Raw genomic sequence first — 17,845 nt, forward strand, 5'->3', positions numbered from 1 at the left:
AATTCAAAATTTTAGTTTTAAGATTATTTTATAGTAACTTTTGCATTATAAATTAAACACTGAACTTCTCAAATCTTCCATGACCTTGCCTTGGAGTTTGTGGAAGGGCATCTTGCCAAAGCATTACAGTAAAAAGTGTCTTGTTTGCTTAATCAGCTTCTCTGAGCTGAGTAACTAGAAATGACATGCTGTTTGTTTAGTCTATGTATTTTACTATTTGGGGGAATGATTTTCTGAATCATAGCATTAAAAGTAATCAACCTTATTTTTTTCAGGGATAATAATGGTTGGAGTTATTGTTGGCTCAAAGAAGACTGGTATCAATCCAGATAATGTTGCTACACCCATTGCTGCTAGTTTTGGAGACCTTATAACTCTTGCCATCTTAGCTTGGATAAGTCAGGGTTTGTACTCATGTCTTGGTAAGTTGGCTTTAAATTATAATGTTTTATTCAGAGTCTCTTTAAAAATATTATTGTAGCAATGCTATGGATTCCATTTACCAATGAGATTATTTTCCCTTGTCGGAAACTGATACCAATAAGTAGCTTCATGGCAATTAACAAAAGGGGAAATAAACACCATAGAAATGATCCTGAATGCTGTGTGGGGATGGACTTATTATGTATATAATTCCTGATGAATACAGATAGAGTGTTTATAGAGTCTAATGAATTGCTTTAATGCAAATTTGTATTGTGGGACAGCTATCAATGATACACAAATATAATTGTGCTTTCAGCTTTTTAGATGGCAAAAAAGAAAAAGAGAACAAATCCACGGTAATACAGGGGAAAAAGCAACAGAGTTTACAAGCCAGGCTAAAAGCAAACATCTATTCATATTCTTACATATTTCTATGAGTTCTATATACATATATGGAACTAGTATTTGGTTTGAAGAAGAGTCTCAAATATGTGTTCTCGGAGCATATCTGAAAAGGCTCTATTTGAGAACATCCTAAATTCCATGATTTTCACAACTTTTGGAGATGTCAAGAGAAGCTTCAGTTAGTGTATAAAATTGCCTTAAGCTGTTTAATGTGTTACATAAAGACACTATTCAGTAAGGCTTGAAGTGCATGTTCCGGGAACCTTTTTCCCACTGGGAAGATACAGATGCATTCACTTGAGGTAAAGCACAGCACTGTAAGTGGTAATGACTTGAATATAGGATTTTGTCACCGTAGTATAGCCTTTTGTCACTGTACAATATACAAGAATGATGTGTGTTCAATGCATTCAGGCTAATTCTCAACTCCACTTTTTCCTATTCAAAATGAGAATTACGTTATTAAAGAGATAATCTTAAATTTGCTCTAATTTTTATTTTGGGAGTGATAAGCTGATTTTTTTCCTTCTCTAAATTATTGTATAATTTAGGTATGGATGTTGAAATAGTATAGGGATTGAAATATTAGCTTATGGCTAGTAAGCAAATGTGGCTTTTCTTATGCTTATTCCACTCGACAATTAAAGTCCTCACTGTGTAAGAATGACTGAACTGGAGAAGAATCCTGTCATCAACAGGCTCATCCTTAAAGAGAAAGCTAGTCAGACATGCTCACTACCACTTTCTCTAGCCTTTCTAGTTAGAGAGATAGGAAGAGATAAAAGATAAGAAAGAGAAAGGGGAAGAGAGAGAGGTTTTCCTTAACAGTGTTGAGAAGATAGAAATAAAAAAAAAACTTCATCATAATGCGTTATCTAACATTTTTAATATTTTCAGTGTTATATAGGGACACATTAATATTTCAACTGGATCAAGGAATAAAGTAAAATGGAATGTTAGCATTTTGAAAAAAATTATTATTAAATATTACTTAGGCTCTTTTTAGATTTTTACTTCTTAAAGCTGTCTCAGAGTAACTCAAGTTGAATTAACTAAAATAGGTCTTTTACATGTCATCTGTGTTAGTGATTCTCCCAACAGGATTTTTATTTGGCCCGTCATGGGCCTTGAATTCTGGGCTTGGGCGCTATCCCTGAGTGTCTTTTGCTCAAAGCTAGCACTCTACCACTTGAACCACAGTGCCACTTCCAGCTTATTCTGAGATTTAATTGGTGATAAGAGTCTCATGGACTTTCCTGCTCAGGCTGGCTTCAAATTGCGACCCTCAGATCACAGCCTCCTGAATATCTAGGATTACATGCATGAGCCACAGGCACCCAGCTCAGGATTTTTTTTTTTAATAGGTTACAGATTGATTTCATAGTTACTTGAACATTGTGTTGAAATTGCTAAGGCATCTGCATTCTGAGCACTAGGGGGCCCCATAAGATCATCACTTGGATGCCTGTTACTTTTATTCCCAATACAAAGATTCCGAACAGGCATATTTAAGCAGTATTCCTCTTGGTGAGAATCCTATGTAGAAGCAAAGTTTAATTTCTGAACTATATTGAATATACTCAGCAGTCTGTAAACAGAGGATTTCTTGGTAGCTATATCTTTGGTTACAAAAGCTGTATATTACATGGCTCAGAGGACTGGGCAATAAGTTTCATGAGATCAGTTCATCAAGGGGATATAATAATTATATAAATATGTACACCTAACATAAGAGCACCTAAAATATGCAGCAGTTACTAACAGATTTAAGGGGAGGTGTTAACAATACAGTAGTAGTAGTAAAAGTAGAGGGCTACAGTACCCCACTTTCAACAATGGTTAGACCCATTCGTTTTCAAACAGAAAACTAATAAAGGACCATTGGACTTGAAAAAGAGTTTCCCCTGATTTTTAAATTTGTAATAAAGGCATTTTTAAATAAAAAGTTTTTATTCTTCATAAAGAAAAGGCACTGAACTTTTTCAAAGATATTTTCAGCATTTATTTGTTTAATATCCTGTATCACATGGATTGATTTATATGTTAAACCAACTAAGCATCCAGGGATATATCCTACATTGTTGTAGTGCATAATCTTTTTAATATATATTTAAAAATAATTTTGTTTACTAGTATTTTATCAAGGACCTACAGTAATATTCATCAGAGCTATCGGACTATACTTTTCTTGTAATGTCTTTGGTATCAAGGTGATGACCTCATAATGCGAGTTTGATAATATTCCCTGTAGTTTATTTTTTTGAAAAAGTTTCAGGGGGCTGTTGGTTCTTTGAATATTTGTTTTGGAGGAATTTAACTTTTTGAATTCTGCATATATTTTAGATATGAGGCCTTTGTCCATTATATGACTGGTAAAGATCTTCTCCCAATCTGTGGGCTTTCTGTTTATCTTGCAAGCTATGTCTTTTGCTGTGCAGAAGCTCTGCAGTTTGATGTACTCCCGTTTGTTCAACCTTTCTTTGGTTTGTTGCATTTCTAGGCCTTTCTTAAGGAAGTTTTGTCCTGTGCCAAGGAGTCCAAGTGTTTCTCCTATCCCTTCTTGCAGTGTTTTCAGGGTATCTGATTTTACTTTGAGGTCTTTGATCCATTTGGAATCAATTTTGGTGCAGGGTAATAAATAGGGATTTAGTTTTAGTTTGTTACAGGTGTTGACCCAGTTTTGCCAGCACCATTGATATTTGCTAAGTGTGGTGGCTTCCACCTGTAATTCCAGCTACTTGGGAAACAGATTAGGAGGATGATAGTTTAAGGCCAGCCAGAGGGAAAACATAGCAAGATCCCATCCTAATAAAAAAGCTAGTTATGTGAGCTGTGAGCCTAGCTACATCAGAGGCCATAGGCAGGAGAATCGAACTTTGAGGCTTGTCCAGGCAAAAAATGTGAGACTACCCATGTGAAATTAAAGTGCTTAAGATAGGTATCCCTGAAGAAAAATAAAGATGGCAACATATGCTAAAAGAGAAGTATTTCAAGTGAAAATAGCAAAGGAAATAGAGAATTAAACTGTGATACACTTTTTTATGTTTTACAGAGAAATACAAAGGCATATTTATGTCCCTTCAGTTATTCTTTAAATATGTACCTGTCTTTAAAAGCTATTAGAACCTAACTGTGAGAGCTGGTATACATCTATAAAATCTAAGCCTTCTAGATTGTAAAGCAGGAGGTAAAGCAGAAGTTCATGAGTTCAAGTGCAGCCTTGTCTGCATCCTGTTTGAATAAAAAAACAAATTAAAACAAGATTCCAACATTGAGGCAGTAACTGAATACTCCTCCACCCCAGTGACAGATGCCCTTTCTCTCTTCTTGTTTACATAATTTAGGATTTAAGGAACTCTCAAGTATTTATAACTATGTGCCTATATAATTCATTTATTTACATGATACTTACTGAATGAAGAAAAAGGATCAGCTTTTCTGTTTGTAGGAAAGATCTAGAAACAAAATTTGTTTTCCTTTTTTTTTTTTTTTTTTTTTTGCCAGTCCTGGGGCCTGAACTCAGGGCCTGAGCACTGTCCCTAAGCTTCTTTTGCTCAAGGCTAGCACTCTACCACTTGAGCCACAATGCCACTTCCGGCTTTATCTGTTTATATGGTCCTGAGGAATGGAACCCAGGGCTTCATGCATGCTAGGCAAGCACTCTACCACTAAGCCACATTCCCAGCCCCTAGAAACAACATTTGATTTCCTATTCTTCAAGGTTAATATTAAAAGATGGCTTAAGGTAGCAGCAGCCAGTGACTGGTGGTTTCTATCCTGTGAGACTATCGATGCTCCTAGCTATCCATAAGACATTCCAGAGTATTTCTGACTTGATGTACTGATGTGAGCAGTACCAAAATTTATCTTTAGCATCACTGTACTGAGTGCTTTTTAGCACCATGTCATCTTAGTTTAGAAGTATTTCTAGCATGGGATGTTCCTGAGAAAGTATAATAGCTATTTAGAAAAAAAAATGGCATGCAGTATACAATGCTTCTTGCTTTGCTATTTGCCCAGCAATAGCTAATGTATAAAAATTGTCACTCATAGCAGCTGCAGTTTATAGAAGAATTTGGATGAGAATGATAAAAGCTATTAGTGAAATGATATAATAATAGTTTTAAAATGCCACCGATAATATTTTTTAAAAGGTGAAAGCCATGAGTCACAAAAGAGAGTAATTATGTTTGAGAGATGGATCAGAGCAATTTGAGCCACTTTAACTGTGCTGATTTTCTTCACTTTTATGTATTTTATTTGCAGCACAGAATTGCTCTAACACTAAACTATATGGACATGTGTTGGGCTTACAAATCCAAAAGCTAGGTGTGGTAGTGCACATTTGTAGTTTCACCACTACGGAGGCTGAGGCAGGAGGATGAGGGAATCTCATGAACTTTTGCCTAGGCTGGCATTTGAGCCACAGCTCCACTTCCAGTTTTTTTTTCTTAGTAGTTAATTGGAGATGAGAGTCTCATGAACTTTCAAACTGTGATTTTTAGATCTCAGCCTCCCGAGTAGCTAAGGTTACAGGCATGAGCCACTGGTGCCAAGCTGTTTTGTGTTTTTCATCTTCTAAAAGGTAATGGATAAAATCTTGTAAGTGTAGCATTAGTTATTCTTCTTTAAATGGAAGGAAATAAAAATGACTTTTTTGTTAAAATCATTTTGAATGCATGATTGAAAATCTAGAGGGAGCAACAAGGAAACTAGGTGTTGTTTTAAATAATTGCTGTCTCTGATGGAAAAATATTATATCCTACCTCATTCAAAAATTGTAGTCTTAGATGTGAAGATCTTTAAACCACTATGAACTACAATCAAGCATGAGTGCTGGGTAAGGGCTACAGAGTTCTGTGAAGCAGTAGAATATGAATTAACATTCCACTGAAACCTGTGGTTGGGAGGCTGAAAGGTCATGAGAGCAACTCTGTCTTTAAGTTCTGACAGCCCTTAATAGTTTCAATAAATATTAGCATTATCAAGAAGACTCCAGGAAGATCCTGCTTGAAATCTTGATGATAAATAATATCCTCAAAAGTGCCTTGGATGATGTAATTGTTTAAAGAGCTTGCAACTTCCAACTAAAGGGAATTTGGAATTAAGCCTAAAATAATTGTGAAGCAAACTCATGGAATTAACAGCTTTGCACTAAAAGGACACTACATCTGTATCTACTTGTAACTTAGCCCACTAAGTTACGTTAGGGTTCTGATTCTAATAATAAGTAGGAAGTGGCCCTGTGGCTCCAGTGGTAGAATGCTAGCCTTGAGCTGAAGAGCTCAGGGACAGTACCCAGACCCAGAGTTCAAGCCCCACGACCGACAAAAAAAAAAAAAAAAAAAAAAGATTAAGTTAAGAAATTGACTTATTCTTGTGATTGTTAAATAGGAACCTCACCAAACTGTATATATTAATTGGCTATTTACCAAAACTTTAGTCATTATAAGTTTAATTTCTTATATTTATAAGAATTACTTTAAGTACTTGAAAATGTATGAGCTAAGTGAACTATGTAAAGTAAATAGAATGTCTAATGGTCTTTCAATGGGATCAAATATTACAAACTCAGTGTCTGGTTGGATGCTAGACATTGTGAGTGCAACATCATGAAGTGTTCATTTTATGTGTGTGTGCTGGTGCTGGGGCTTGAATTCAAAGCCTCAAGCTTTCCTTGGCTTTTTTTTTTTTTTTTTTTTTTTGCTCAAGCTGGTACTCTGCCATTTGAGAAATCCCTCTACTTTCTGCTTGCATATTTATCTGCTGAGTCTGGCTTTGAGCCACGATGATCAGATCTCACCCCCTGATTAGCTAGGATTTCAGGCATGAGTCATCAGATCAGAAAACCAGGTCTGTTAGATAAGGTTCTTTCATTTCTTCCTTTCTTCCCTCATTTTCCAGAAACTGTGGTTTTTCAATGCCGGCTGTTTCATATCTGAAAACTGTTCTTATACACATTCATGTGTGAACACGCACGCACGCGCGCACACTCACACACAAAAATCTAAGCCAATTCTAAAAGCACATTTTAAATTTTTGTCCAGAAAGGCATAAATCATATTTACAAAACAAGACAAATGCAATGCTTGAAGTCAGTGAGGCAGGAAGGCTTTCTCTCTATATAGTCAAGTATAATAAGAATGGAAAGGAATAATTATGATCAAGGAAGGCATCTATCACAGAGAAGTATAACAAAGTCTTGGAAATCTGTTCAATGGTAGCTTTTTTTACTTGATTTTTAAAAAAGGAATACTATTATTGTTGTTTTTTTCCCCTGTATGCCATGTAGCTATTTCATAATAAATGTCTGTTGAATAAATAGCTTAGTTTTCAGTTATAATATTTAAAATTTAACTTATCTATAGTTCTAAATTTGAGTTTATATAAAAGTAACATATTTGATAGAATCATCCTTTCTGTTAAATTATATTCTTTTTTTTTTTTTTTTTTTTTTTTTTTTTTTGCCAGTCCTGGGCCTTGTACTCAGGGCCTGAGCACTGTCCCTGGCTTCTTCCCGCTCAAGGCTAGCACTCTGCCACTTGAGCCACAGCGCCGCTTCTGGCCGTTTTCTGTATATGTGGTGCTGGGGAATCGAACCTAGGGCCTCGTGTATCCGAGGCAGGCACTCTTGCCACTAGGCTATATCCCCAGCCCCTTAAATTATATTCTTTTTTTTTTTTTTTTTTGGCCAGTGCTGGGCCTTGGACTCAGGGCCTGAGCACTGTCCCTGGCTTCTTCTTGCTCAAGGCTAGCACTCTGCCACTTGAGCCACAGCGCCACTTCTGGCCATTTTCTGTATATGTGGTGCTGGGGAATCGAACCCAGGGCCTCATGTGTACAAGGCAAGCACTCTTGCCACTAGGCCATATCCCCAGCCCTTAAATTATATTCTTGATCATTTAGATTTGCTACTATGAGAGGAGTGAAATGTCTTTTTCTGCATTTCAGAGACCTATTACTACGTTTCTCCACTAGTCGGTGTCCTTTTCTTGGCTCTAACTCCTATCTGGATTATAATAGCTGCCAAGCATCCAGCCACAAGGACAGTCCTGCACTCAGGCTGGGAGCCTGTCATAACAGCCATGGTTATAAGTAGGTTAGTATTAAATGTGTATGTACACTGTATCTACAGGTATGTATGTTTTTATTTCTTGGATAAACCATTGTACAGAGCCCACTTATAATCCTCTCAGTAATAAGATGTTAGTTTCAGGAGTTATTGAAATCAGAAAAACTTGAAACTCTTTTGATCCTCAATTTTAAACTTCCTTCTATCAGATTGATGATTGAACTTTAATGGTGTGTATGTAATGGAATTCTAGGCCAGATGCCCAAACTCTACATATCAGTTCCAGCTACTCATCCCAAAACAACAAATAAAGAAACATTCAGTGGTGAAGGACAGACATGGGAAGCTTATTTGTGCAGCACAAGAAAGAAGAAAAGTGAGCACTTCAGCCCAACTTTATGCTACTACATGAGCTTTACATTTAGGGGAAGATTGAGGAATAGGATAAGGGACATGTGCATAATTCTTAAACAGTATTACTTACAGGTGTGTTCTGCCATCAGATGAGTGGCCCAAGTTGGCTCTTTACCTCAGGATTGGTCAGGCCAAACCTTGCAACAGTAAGAAAGTCATTGCTGCCTGGCAATGGAAAAAGCTTCCTCTCAGTTACAGGATGCTTCTCCATTAGCCCTTTCTTCCTGAATTCTAAGGTAGCTACACGGTGACTGGCAATAGTAAAGGATACAGGGATGTAAAGCATATGTCTTGTTTTTCGTTATGCTTTGGAATTTGTAGGCCTATGTTAAAAGTGAGTGCTTTTCAGCAAAAACAGCTCCCTAAATAATTTCTACGTATGTTTTACCTCAACAGAGCTATTAAGTTGTTCAGGTAAGTATCAGAAGCTTGAGGAATGTACATATCATACCTAGGACTCTGACTTTGAGTATAGTTAAGGATGCATGCAGATGATCTAGTTGTGAGCACCCTCATTATAACAGAGTTTTCAATAACCAAAAATAGAGAACAACTTTAAAGTTCAGTAATCAAATGTTGGTTAAATAAGTTGTAGTGTAGTCATCAATGTAATATTAGATATTTAAAATAACATTATTACATTTTCATTACTATGGAAAGATGTTCAATATATTTAATGAAAAATAACCTAGAAAGAGTATGAATTTCCTGTAACACATGGTAAATTAAGACATGTCTATCTTCTTCTTCCCTGCAACTACTAAAATGACAGCAAAAGGATAAAAATGATATAAAACCATAAGACAGACGGGGGAGCAGAGAAGACAGCAGGTGAGAGATTAAGACAATTAGAAAGATAGGAATAAGATGGATGGTTGCTAACTGAACAAGCAGAAGGAACAGCTAAAAATCACCTATCTTGGGCTGGGGATATAGCCTAGTGGCAAGAGTGCCTGCCTCGGATACACGAGGCCCTAGGTTCGATTCCCCAGCACCACATATGCAGAAAACGGCCAGAAGCGGCGCTGTGGCTCAAGTGGCAGAGTGCTAGCCTTGAGCAAAAAAGAAGCCAGGGACAGTGCTCAGGCCCTGAGTTCAAGACCCAGGACTGGCCAAAAAAAAAAAAATCACCTATCTTATAGAAGCCAGCTGATTTGAACCCCAGAAACCCAGACAGGCAAAAAAAAAAAAATAATAATAATGTTATTGAGGTTTTCTGAAAGCCAAAATGAAGAATATCGGTTAACAACTTATCTCCAGCTTAAGCACCCAGATGAATGCCCTTCTCTTAGAAAAATGATTCAGAACCACTCAAATGGGCATGCTCAGTAAGGGCATGTGAGTTAAGTATTGTGTGAAAATCAGGAGGGCTACATGAAAAGATATAAATGCTGAATAGTGAGAACCCACCCCACTTCTCTCTTTTTGTTCATAGAACACTCATAGTCAGACTTGATTCCCAGGGAAAGGTTAGAGAGTTGGTCTCTGGGGAAACATCATCAGAAAAAGCTGGCAGATACTGACCTTATAGGTCTTTTAGTGGCCTAGCTGCAAGCCTTCCTGATTGTTGACTGGTCCACTTGACAATAGGCTTTACCCATGTGCACACTGAGTCCCACATGTGCCCTGCAGAGCTCTTTGAGGAAGAGTACATATGAAGGATCAGCAGATTTTGAAAGGCTTCTAACATGGAAGACAGTGTAGGGATACCCAAAAGATCTCAAAACACTTTGATCACTGTTCTTTGACAAAGAAGCTATGGCATCCATAATGTAAGAACAGATTATAATTAGGAGAATTTAAAATATATATATAAATAACAAGAAGTCAAAACATTGGAAGAGTGAAGAACTTTGCTGGACATTAGAATAGAAAGCAAAGAGTGGGAAAAATACGAAACAAATGATAAGCAGGATTTTCAGATAGAAAGGGCTCACTAAAGATATTTCAACATAATGAATTAGCACATGAGGGAACCAAGGGATGGGGTGTAGCTAACTGGTATGGCCCTAGGTTCAAACCCTTGCACTGAAAGAAAAATAAGTGTGAGGAAATGAAATTAAAGCATGACATTATAAGTCAAAAGTTTTCAGAGAAATAAGAAGTCACCTCTAAAAGACTTAGTAACAGTAATGTCTCATAGCAATATCAAAATTGATTTTTTTCAAAATTCTAAGGGGAAATGGTTTTGGACATTAAACACAGTCACAAGGACCAAATCAGAAAATATGATCTCCTAGAATTTACTTTCCCTTTCATTTACAGTGGAGAAAGAATGTGGCCTATCACAGTGAGAACCAAATCAAGAAAGAAGGTGAAACAGGAATGAGGAATCCCATTTTGTGCTAGCTATGGTTCATTTTGGGGGGGAAATTCAGGCAGTGGGATCCTATGAGATACTAGGATTTGGTAATAGTGTAGAGACCAAGAGCCAACATTCAGGGAAGATTCAACAGGACAGCTGGACCTTATGTCTAGAGACCACCATCAAATTTGTCAGAAGAACAATGAGCATAAGGATAGGGCTCTCTAGAATGAACAGATGTAGAATTAATTAATTACTTATTGAGTCTGTTGTATGGAGAAATATTTTACTAACTTATACATTTGATGAATTAGGAATAAGGACTTAAAAAGTGAAATAAATTCAAGACAAAACAAACAAGTACATGTGAGAATATCTAATATACTTTGTGTATAAGTAGTGAGCAATGATTCCATTGTTACAATAAAACTTATCGTTCATATGTGCATGAAATCAACCCTAAATATTTCATCATAAATTATAACCCAAATGGCAGAATAGGGGAAGAAAAGATTTGTGAAGTGACCTAAGTAGGGAGGGAAGAATGAGACTAATCTTCATCTCCTGTAGTAGGAGGTAATTAGAAAAATGTCTAAAATTAAAAATTAGAAATAGAAGTTAAAAGCATGTTATTTAGAAGCATAGAATTAAGCACTAGAAGAAACAGCTAGATAAGTTGAAAAGAATTCTTAGTACTGGCAAGGACTAGGAGTGATGCTAAGGACTACTGGTTCATGATAAGCTTTATGGTACCCTTACTTTTCCAATAATATACTTATGTTTGATGGATACAATAATATTTAATAAAAACAAAGAAAACTACTTTTCCAACTTAATCCAATTTTTTTAAAAAAAGTATCTCAAAATGTATGAGTATGGTTATGAGGATGGTAAAAGCATAGAAAATGTCAGTTAGATAGGAGGACTAAATTCTGGATCTCCGTTTTATAATATAGTGTCTATAATTAATAAGAATGTGTTGTAGTTCTGAAAATTTCTAAGACAGATATTAAGTGTTCTTACTACAGGGTGAGTGATAATTATATGATATAATACATATGTGCATTAACTTGATTTAGCCATTCTAAATGTATGTATGTATGCATGTATGTGTATATATTTCAAAACTTCATATATGTGCAGTTCGTATTTGTCAATTTAAATAAATAAGATATATAAATAAATATCTGAAAGGCTATAGTATAACAGTATATGTATACCATATATATACACATATATGGTATTTATATAGTTATAATGTATATACATATATTCTACTTTGAATATATGGTATATATACATATATAGTATAATGTGGTACATATAGTATGTATACACATATACTATATCTGAATGATGTTACTACATTTTATATTCTTTTTTGTGTATAATTTTAAATTATTTCCTATAAATTATCTTGGAAGACAAGATAATATCAAGATTATAAATTATCTTTGAACCGCAGTCCTCAGATCTCAGCCTCCTCAGTAGCTAGAATTTCAGGTGTGAGATACCAGCACTCTGATATTTTTCTTTTCTTTCTTTATTTTTTTTTGGCCAGTCCTGGGGCTTGGACTCAGGGCCTGAGCACTGTCCCTGGCTTATTCTTGCTCAAGGCTAGCACTCTGCCACTTGAGCCACAGCGCTACTTCTGGCCATTTTCTGTATATGTGGTGCTGGGGAATTGAACCCAGGGCCTCATGTATACAAGGCAAGCACTCTTGCCACTTGGCCATATCCTCAGCCTCTGATATTTTTCTTATCAGTCACATTTTTTAGTGTATATTAATTGTGCCAAGGGGATTCACTATGTTATTTCACATGTACATGTATTATCTTTAAATTAGAGTAACCTCTATTTTTCCCCCCAACTTCCAACTCCCATTGTTCAACAGCTTCCAGAGGGATTCCTTGTGGAATTTCATATACATTCTATTCTTGCATGTTATTTACTCATCATTCTCTTTCTCATCTGCTTACCTTCATCTCCCCAAACAGCCATAGAGGGTAACAAAAATATTTTTAAATGTGTTTTAATAAATGTTCTGGTAATGAGACTTACTCTCTGAATCAAAAGTAGTTTGTTCTAGAAATATGTACATTTAAAATTAGATCTTAAATATTATTTTTGAACCTTTCAATATGCCTTTTTAATGAAAACTCCCACAGTTTAGGTACGTTATGACAAGATTCATTAATATTACTCAAGAATTAAGTTATAAAGAGCTAATAATTCCCTGATGTTTACTATCTGGTAGTGGGGTAAGCACATTTGTTCTGATATTGTGACAAACAGTCCCATTCTGCATCAGCATGTGGTTCATTTTGCTGTAATGTGATTGCAATTTCTGAAGGTATTAGGCAACCAGGCATACTGGCAGTGTTTTATAGTTCACAGATGAACAATCTGAAGTTAACCAATTATAAGCACTTTGGAAACTTAAAAGTCTCCAAGTTCCATTGAGATATTCAGAGTGTGTAGCTAACTCCTATAATAGAAGTATCCATAGTATTTTCTAGGCTTCTCAAGTTCAACTCTTTCTGTGAATACAACTTACTATTTGAATTTACCAGTGATAAGCCATATCCTACCTATAAAAAGTTACACTTTTTGATGGTTTTTGTGCTGGTCCTGAGGCTTGAATTCAGGGCCTGGGTGCTGTCCTTGAGCTTCTTTGCTCAATGCTAGCACTCTATTACTTGAGCCACAACTCCACTTTTCTCTTTTTATTGGTTAATTGGAGGTAAGAGACTGATAGATTTGTTTTTGCCTGGGCTAGCTTTGAGATCTCAGTTTCCTGAATGGCTAGGATTATAGGCATCGGCCATGGGTACCCAGATATATGTAGTTATTTTTTTAAATATAATTTTATTGTTATTAGTAAGGTCAGGCTTACTATTATTATCAGGAGGGGTTACCACATTATAAGTTAGGTAATGAGTACATTCCTTTTTTTTGGACAATGGCACCCCAACCTTTGCTTTCCCCCAGTTTCATTCTCCTGTCCCTGAATATATAGTTTTAACACAATCAAACCATCCTTTTAATGCTTTGACTCCCTCAAATGTGAAAGTAGTCTTTTATAGTTATTTTTTAAATTAGAAGAATAATATATGACATGATTTTAAAAACAACAAGCACAGGGAGATATACAATGTACATCAGTCCCCTGGCAGTCTGACTCCCTGGAAGCAGACACGGCTAGTAAATTCTTATGAGTCCTTCTGGACATTTTGATGAATTTAAACTTCAGATGCATTTAGAAAGCATAGGCTTTTTCTTTTTACCCAAGGCAAGACTTAGAGATCAGCGTCCTGAAATTTGGAGCTCTAGTTTATGACATGTTTTAATTTCCAACCTTTTAGTATTCATATTGAGTTTTACTTTTACTATCTTCCTTTCTACTTTATTTTTGAAATGATTAAATATTTGATTTTACAAAGCAGAAGTCTTTATAGGTACAGAATTACTTCAATTACTTTTCCCTTCTTCCATAAAAAATGTGATTTTATTTCTTTCAGCATTGGGGGCCTTATTCTGGACACAACAGTATCTGATCCAAACTTGGTTGGGATTGTTGTTTACACACCAGTTATTAATGGTAAGAATTAGATGTACTGTTTCATAAGGATATAAAATCTTTTTTTCAATTTTTTTTTTTATGATGTTACTGGGGATTGAATTCAGGGCCTCATGTTCTTTCTTCCTTGGAAAGGCTGGTTCTCTACTACTTGAATCACACCTCTGCTTCTGGTTTTTGAAGGTAAGAATCGCTCAGATTTGCTAACCTGGGCCAGTTTAGGGCTGGCCTCTAGCCTTAATCCTGTTCTCGGTCTCTTGAGAGTTAGGATTACAAGCATTAGCTGCTGCTCCCCTTGCAGAGTAGAAATTAAGTTCCCCGATCTTCATGTGGAGATCACAGTTTTGGGAAAAGCTGCTTTTCAGTCATATCATTAAGATATTAATTTGACAGCTAGACATACCTGATTTTTAAAGCTAGTGTGGTAAAGTATGATACTTCAGATCTGCATTATCTTTTACTTTGGGCTTTTCTGTTCTCTTGCATTATTTTGTTGCTGCTTTTGTTGGTTGTCATGAATAATTGAACATTGGCAATGTTTAACTATTCTTTGAGTTGTTTGGTTTATTGGAATCTATTACTCCTCTGCTTGTCCTTTTAAAATATGCCTTACATTTTTCTTTTCCATAAAATGGAATTACAATATTTAAATTCACAGAGATCTTTGTTTGAATTGGTTTTGGATGCAGCTGTCATTAAGTTGGACTTCATTGTAGCCTAGACTAGTATAATTTAAGAACATTATACTTGAAGAAAAACTTATCAGCATAAGCTATACATTTAATACAAATTACTTTTTTTTGTCACTTGTGGGGCTTGAACTTAGAGCCTGGGCTCTGTCCCTGAGCTTTTTTTTTCTCAAGGCTAGCACCTTACTACTTTGAGCCACAGCTGCACTTCTTGTTTTCTGGTAGTGAATTGGAGATAAGTCTCAGGGACTTTCCCACGTGGGCTAACTTTGAACCATGATCCTTAGATCTCAGTCTCTTAATAGTTAGGATTACCGGTGTGAGCCAACAATGCCTAGCAATATAAATTACATTTAATGTTTACAAAAATTTTATATAAAGGCAAGCTTTCATATTTAAAATTTATTTTGAACAATTAAACCTTTTCTACCTTTAGAATATCTGTGAAGAAGTTTCTGTAACAAGTGTCTCCCAGTATTTCTGGTGCTACTGTTCTCCCACATTCTATCCTTAAAAATCAGGAGCCATCTGAGTCAACCTTGCTCTTTACATTACCATGAAGATGGCCAAACATTGTCTACTTTCCTTTGTACATAATTCACTTGTTCAGGGCTGGGGATATAGCCTAGTGGCAAGAGTGCCTGCCTCGGATACACGAGGCCCTAGGTTCGATTCCCCAGCACCACATATACAGAAAACGGCCAGAAGCGGCACTGTGGCTCAAGTGGCAGAGTGCTAGCCTTGAGCGGGAAAAAGCCAGGGACAGTGCTCAGGCCCTGAGTCCAAGGCCCAGGACTGGCCAAAAAAAAAAAAAAAGAAAAAAAGAAAAAAAAAATAATTCACTTGTTCATCCACTTAATATACAGTAAGCAGGCTTCAGTATTGTAGTCTAATGTCTTCACTGAGTTCATCTGTCTCAGTAACAAAGTAACCTTCCTGATGTACTCCTATTCCATATAAATTAAATGCCACTAAGAGAGTAGTGTTCTATAAACAATGCTCTCATCATGTCAGTCACAAGATCAACATAACAGTGATTTTCCTGGTGTAGTAAACCAACTTTCAATCCCCCTATCTAGCTTTCAAAACCCTCCATATGCTATTGGTCTTTATTACGAAAGGACACATACCACTTTCCATGTTATTCTTTTTTTTTGGGGGGGGGGGCCAGTCCGGGGCTTGTACTCAGGGCCTGAGCACTGTCCCTGGCTTCTTTTTGCTCAAGGCTAGCACTCTGCCACTTGAGCCACAGCGCCACTTCTGGCCATTTTCTGTATATGTGGTGCTGGGGAATTGAACCCAGGGCCTCATGTATATGAGGCAGGCACTCTTGCCACTAGGCCATATCCCCAGCCCTCCATGTTATTCTTACTATATTCTTATAGTGTCCCTACAAAGACTATCGCATTTTCGCTGTCTGGACTCAATACCTTTTTTTCTTCTACCTATTCAAAGTTTCTTCAGTGACTATCAATTGACAAACTAATTTTAGAACTATATCAAACATTATTCTAGTGAGAAGCCTCAACCGTAATAAGCCTTTCATTAGGAAGGGTTTTTTTTTAAAATTGTTGTTGTCAAGGTGATGTACAGAGAGGATCAGATTCATAGTAAGGCAGTGAGTACATTTCTTGTCAAACTTGTTACCTCCTCCCTCATTTTTCTCCCACCTCCCTTCCTCTCCAACTCCCTCCTCCCCCACCCAAGTGGTACAGTTGATTTATAGCATATTGTCTTGTAAGTATTGCTGGTGCATTGGTTCTCCTTTTACCATTTGTCTCACCATTTTGATGTTCCCTGATTCAGACACATATATACGATACCCAGGGTACCAAAATCAGATACACAGGGGTAAACCATAGAGAAGAAAAAAAAGAGGCATGTTTTTATGAGTATTTCAGTTATTTACATTCCATAAGAAACTAGTATAGAGCTACCTAAAGTATCCCCTTGGAAATAAGCACTCTGGCACATAGGTTGGCTGGTAGGAGGTAAACCTCTTGGCTGGGCATCACAATGAATTTGTCTTATGTTAAGTTCTACTCTAAAAATATTCATAGAGAAGTTTTCTCCCATGTTCCTGGATACCATTCCTTATCACTCCATGGAATTCTCAGTCTCTCAGTTAATTTAGCATTTTCTCTATCTCTCATATTTTCTCTTCCATGTTTCCCTTTAACTTAAAGATGTGTTCATGTTTTTCATCTAGATCATTTTCACAGTGTTCTGCCTCTCAAGCTTTGTTTTTCTCTCTTCTCTTTACAAACATACTTTCCCAAGTATAGTCTGTATTTTCCCAATTCATTACAGTATTTTACTTCCCTCTCACTGTACTTACTTACCAATCTTTCCATTGACCTTTTCATTATTTTTGTCTCATTACTTGTTTTCATTCTTCATTCCATTCAGCCCTTCCATACTGTTTAATTCACCTCTTTTCCACTCTTCCAGTTCTCAACCAGTACTCTGGAAATTTTTCTTCATTTTCCTTTTTACTGGCTCATGCTTTCTTTCTGCCCCTTAAGTGTTTGTATTCTTCAAGACTTTGTCCTTGATCATCAGCTAAAGCCTTTTTATTGCGTAGTTCCGAGTTTTAAAGTGTTCCAAGTTCAGTCATATCCTTATCTCAGGGTCTAGGATAGAAATTCCCAGTCGATTCACTAAAATGCAAACGTTTGGGAATCCTTTGTTTTGGTCTTAAGGTTTTGACCCTTTATCTCTACCCTTGACACATGTTCATTTCCAGATCTCTATGTCAAATTGGACCTGAAGCTCCTAACTCAATTCATTATCCTCTTCCCAAGCCAATCTTTCTTCTGCAGATAGTGTTGGCATTATCTCCCTAGAATACTAAGCAAGACATCTCAAAGTCACATAAACCCTGTTCCTTAAGTCTCCACTTTCAGCTGCTCTTGAAATAGCTTCTGGATTGGTTATGCCTCTTTCATCCTTG

At 36.4% G+C, this 17,845-nt stretch overlaps 1 protein-coding gene across 3 annotated transcripts in view; it reads left to right on the plus strand.

Moving 5' to 3' along the window:
• Slc41a2 (solute carrier family 41 member 2) overlaps positions 1-17,845 on the plus strand; it is a 79,227-nt gene that overhangs the window by 32,928 nt on the left and 28,454 nt on the right. For all 3 annotated transcript variants that reach the window (XM_048356816.1, XM_048356806.1, XM_048356824.1), the window contains 3 exons: positions 276-422; positions 7,783-7,930; positions 14,145-14,224. In XM_048356816.1, the coding sequence (XP_048212773.1) occupies positions 276-422; positions 7,783-7,930; positions 14,145-14,224 (375 nt within the window). The remainder of the gene's footprint in view (positions 1-275; positions 423-7,782; positions 7,931-14,144; positions 14,225-17,845) is intronic.

The sequence above is a fragment of the Perognathus longimembris genome, chromosome 1, assembly GCF_023159225.1.
Source record: "Perognathus longimembris pacificus isolate PPM17 chromosome 1, ASM2315922v1, whole genome shotgun sequence".
Classification (NCBI taxonomy): domain Eukaryota; kingdom Metazoa; phylum Chordata; class Mammalia; order Rodentia; family Heteromyidae; genus Perognathus; species Perognathus longimembris.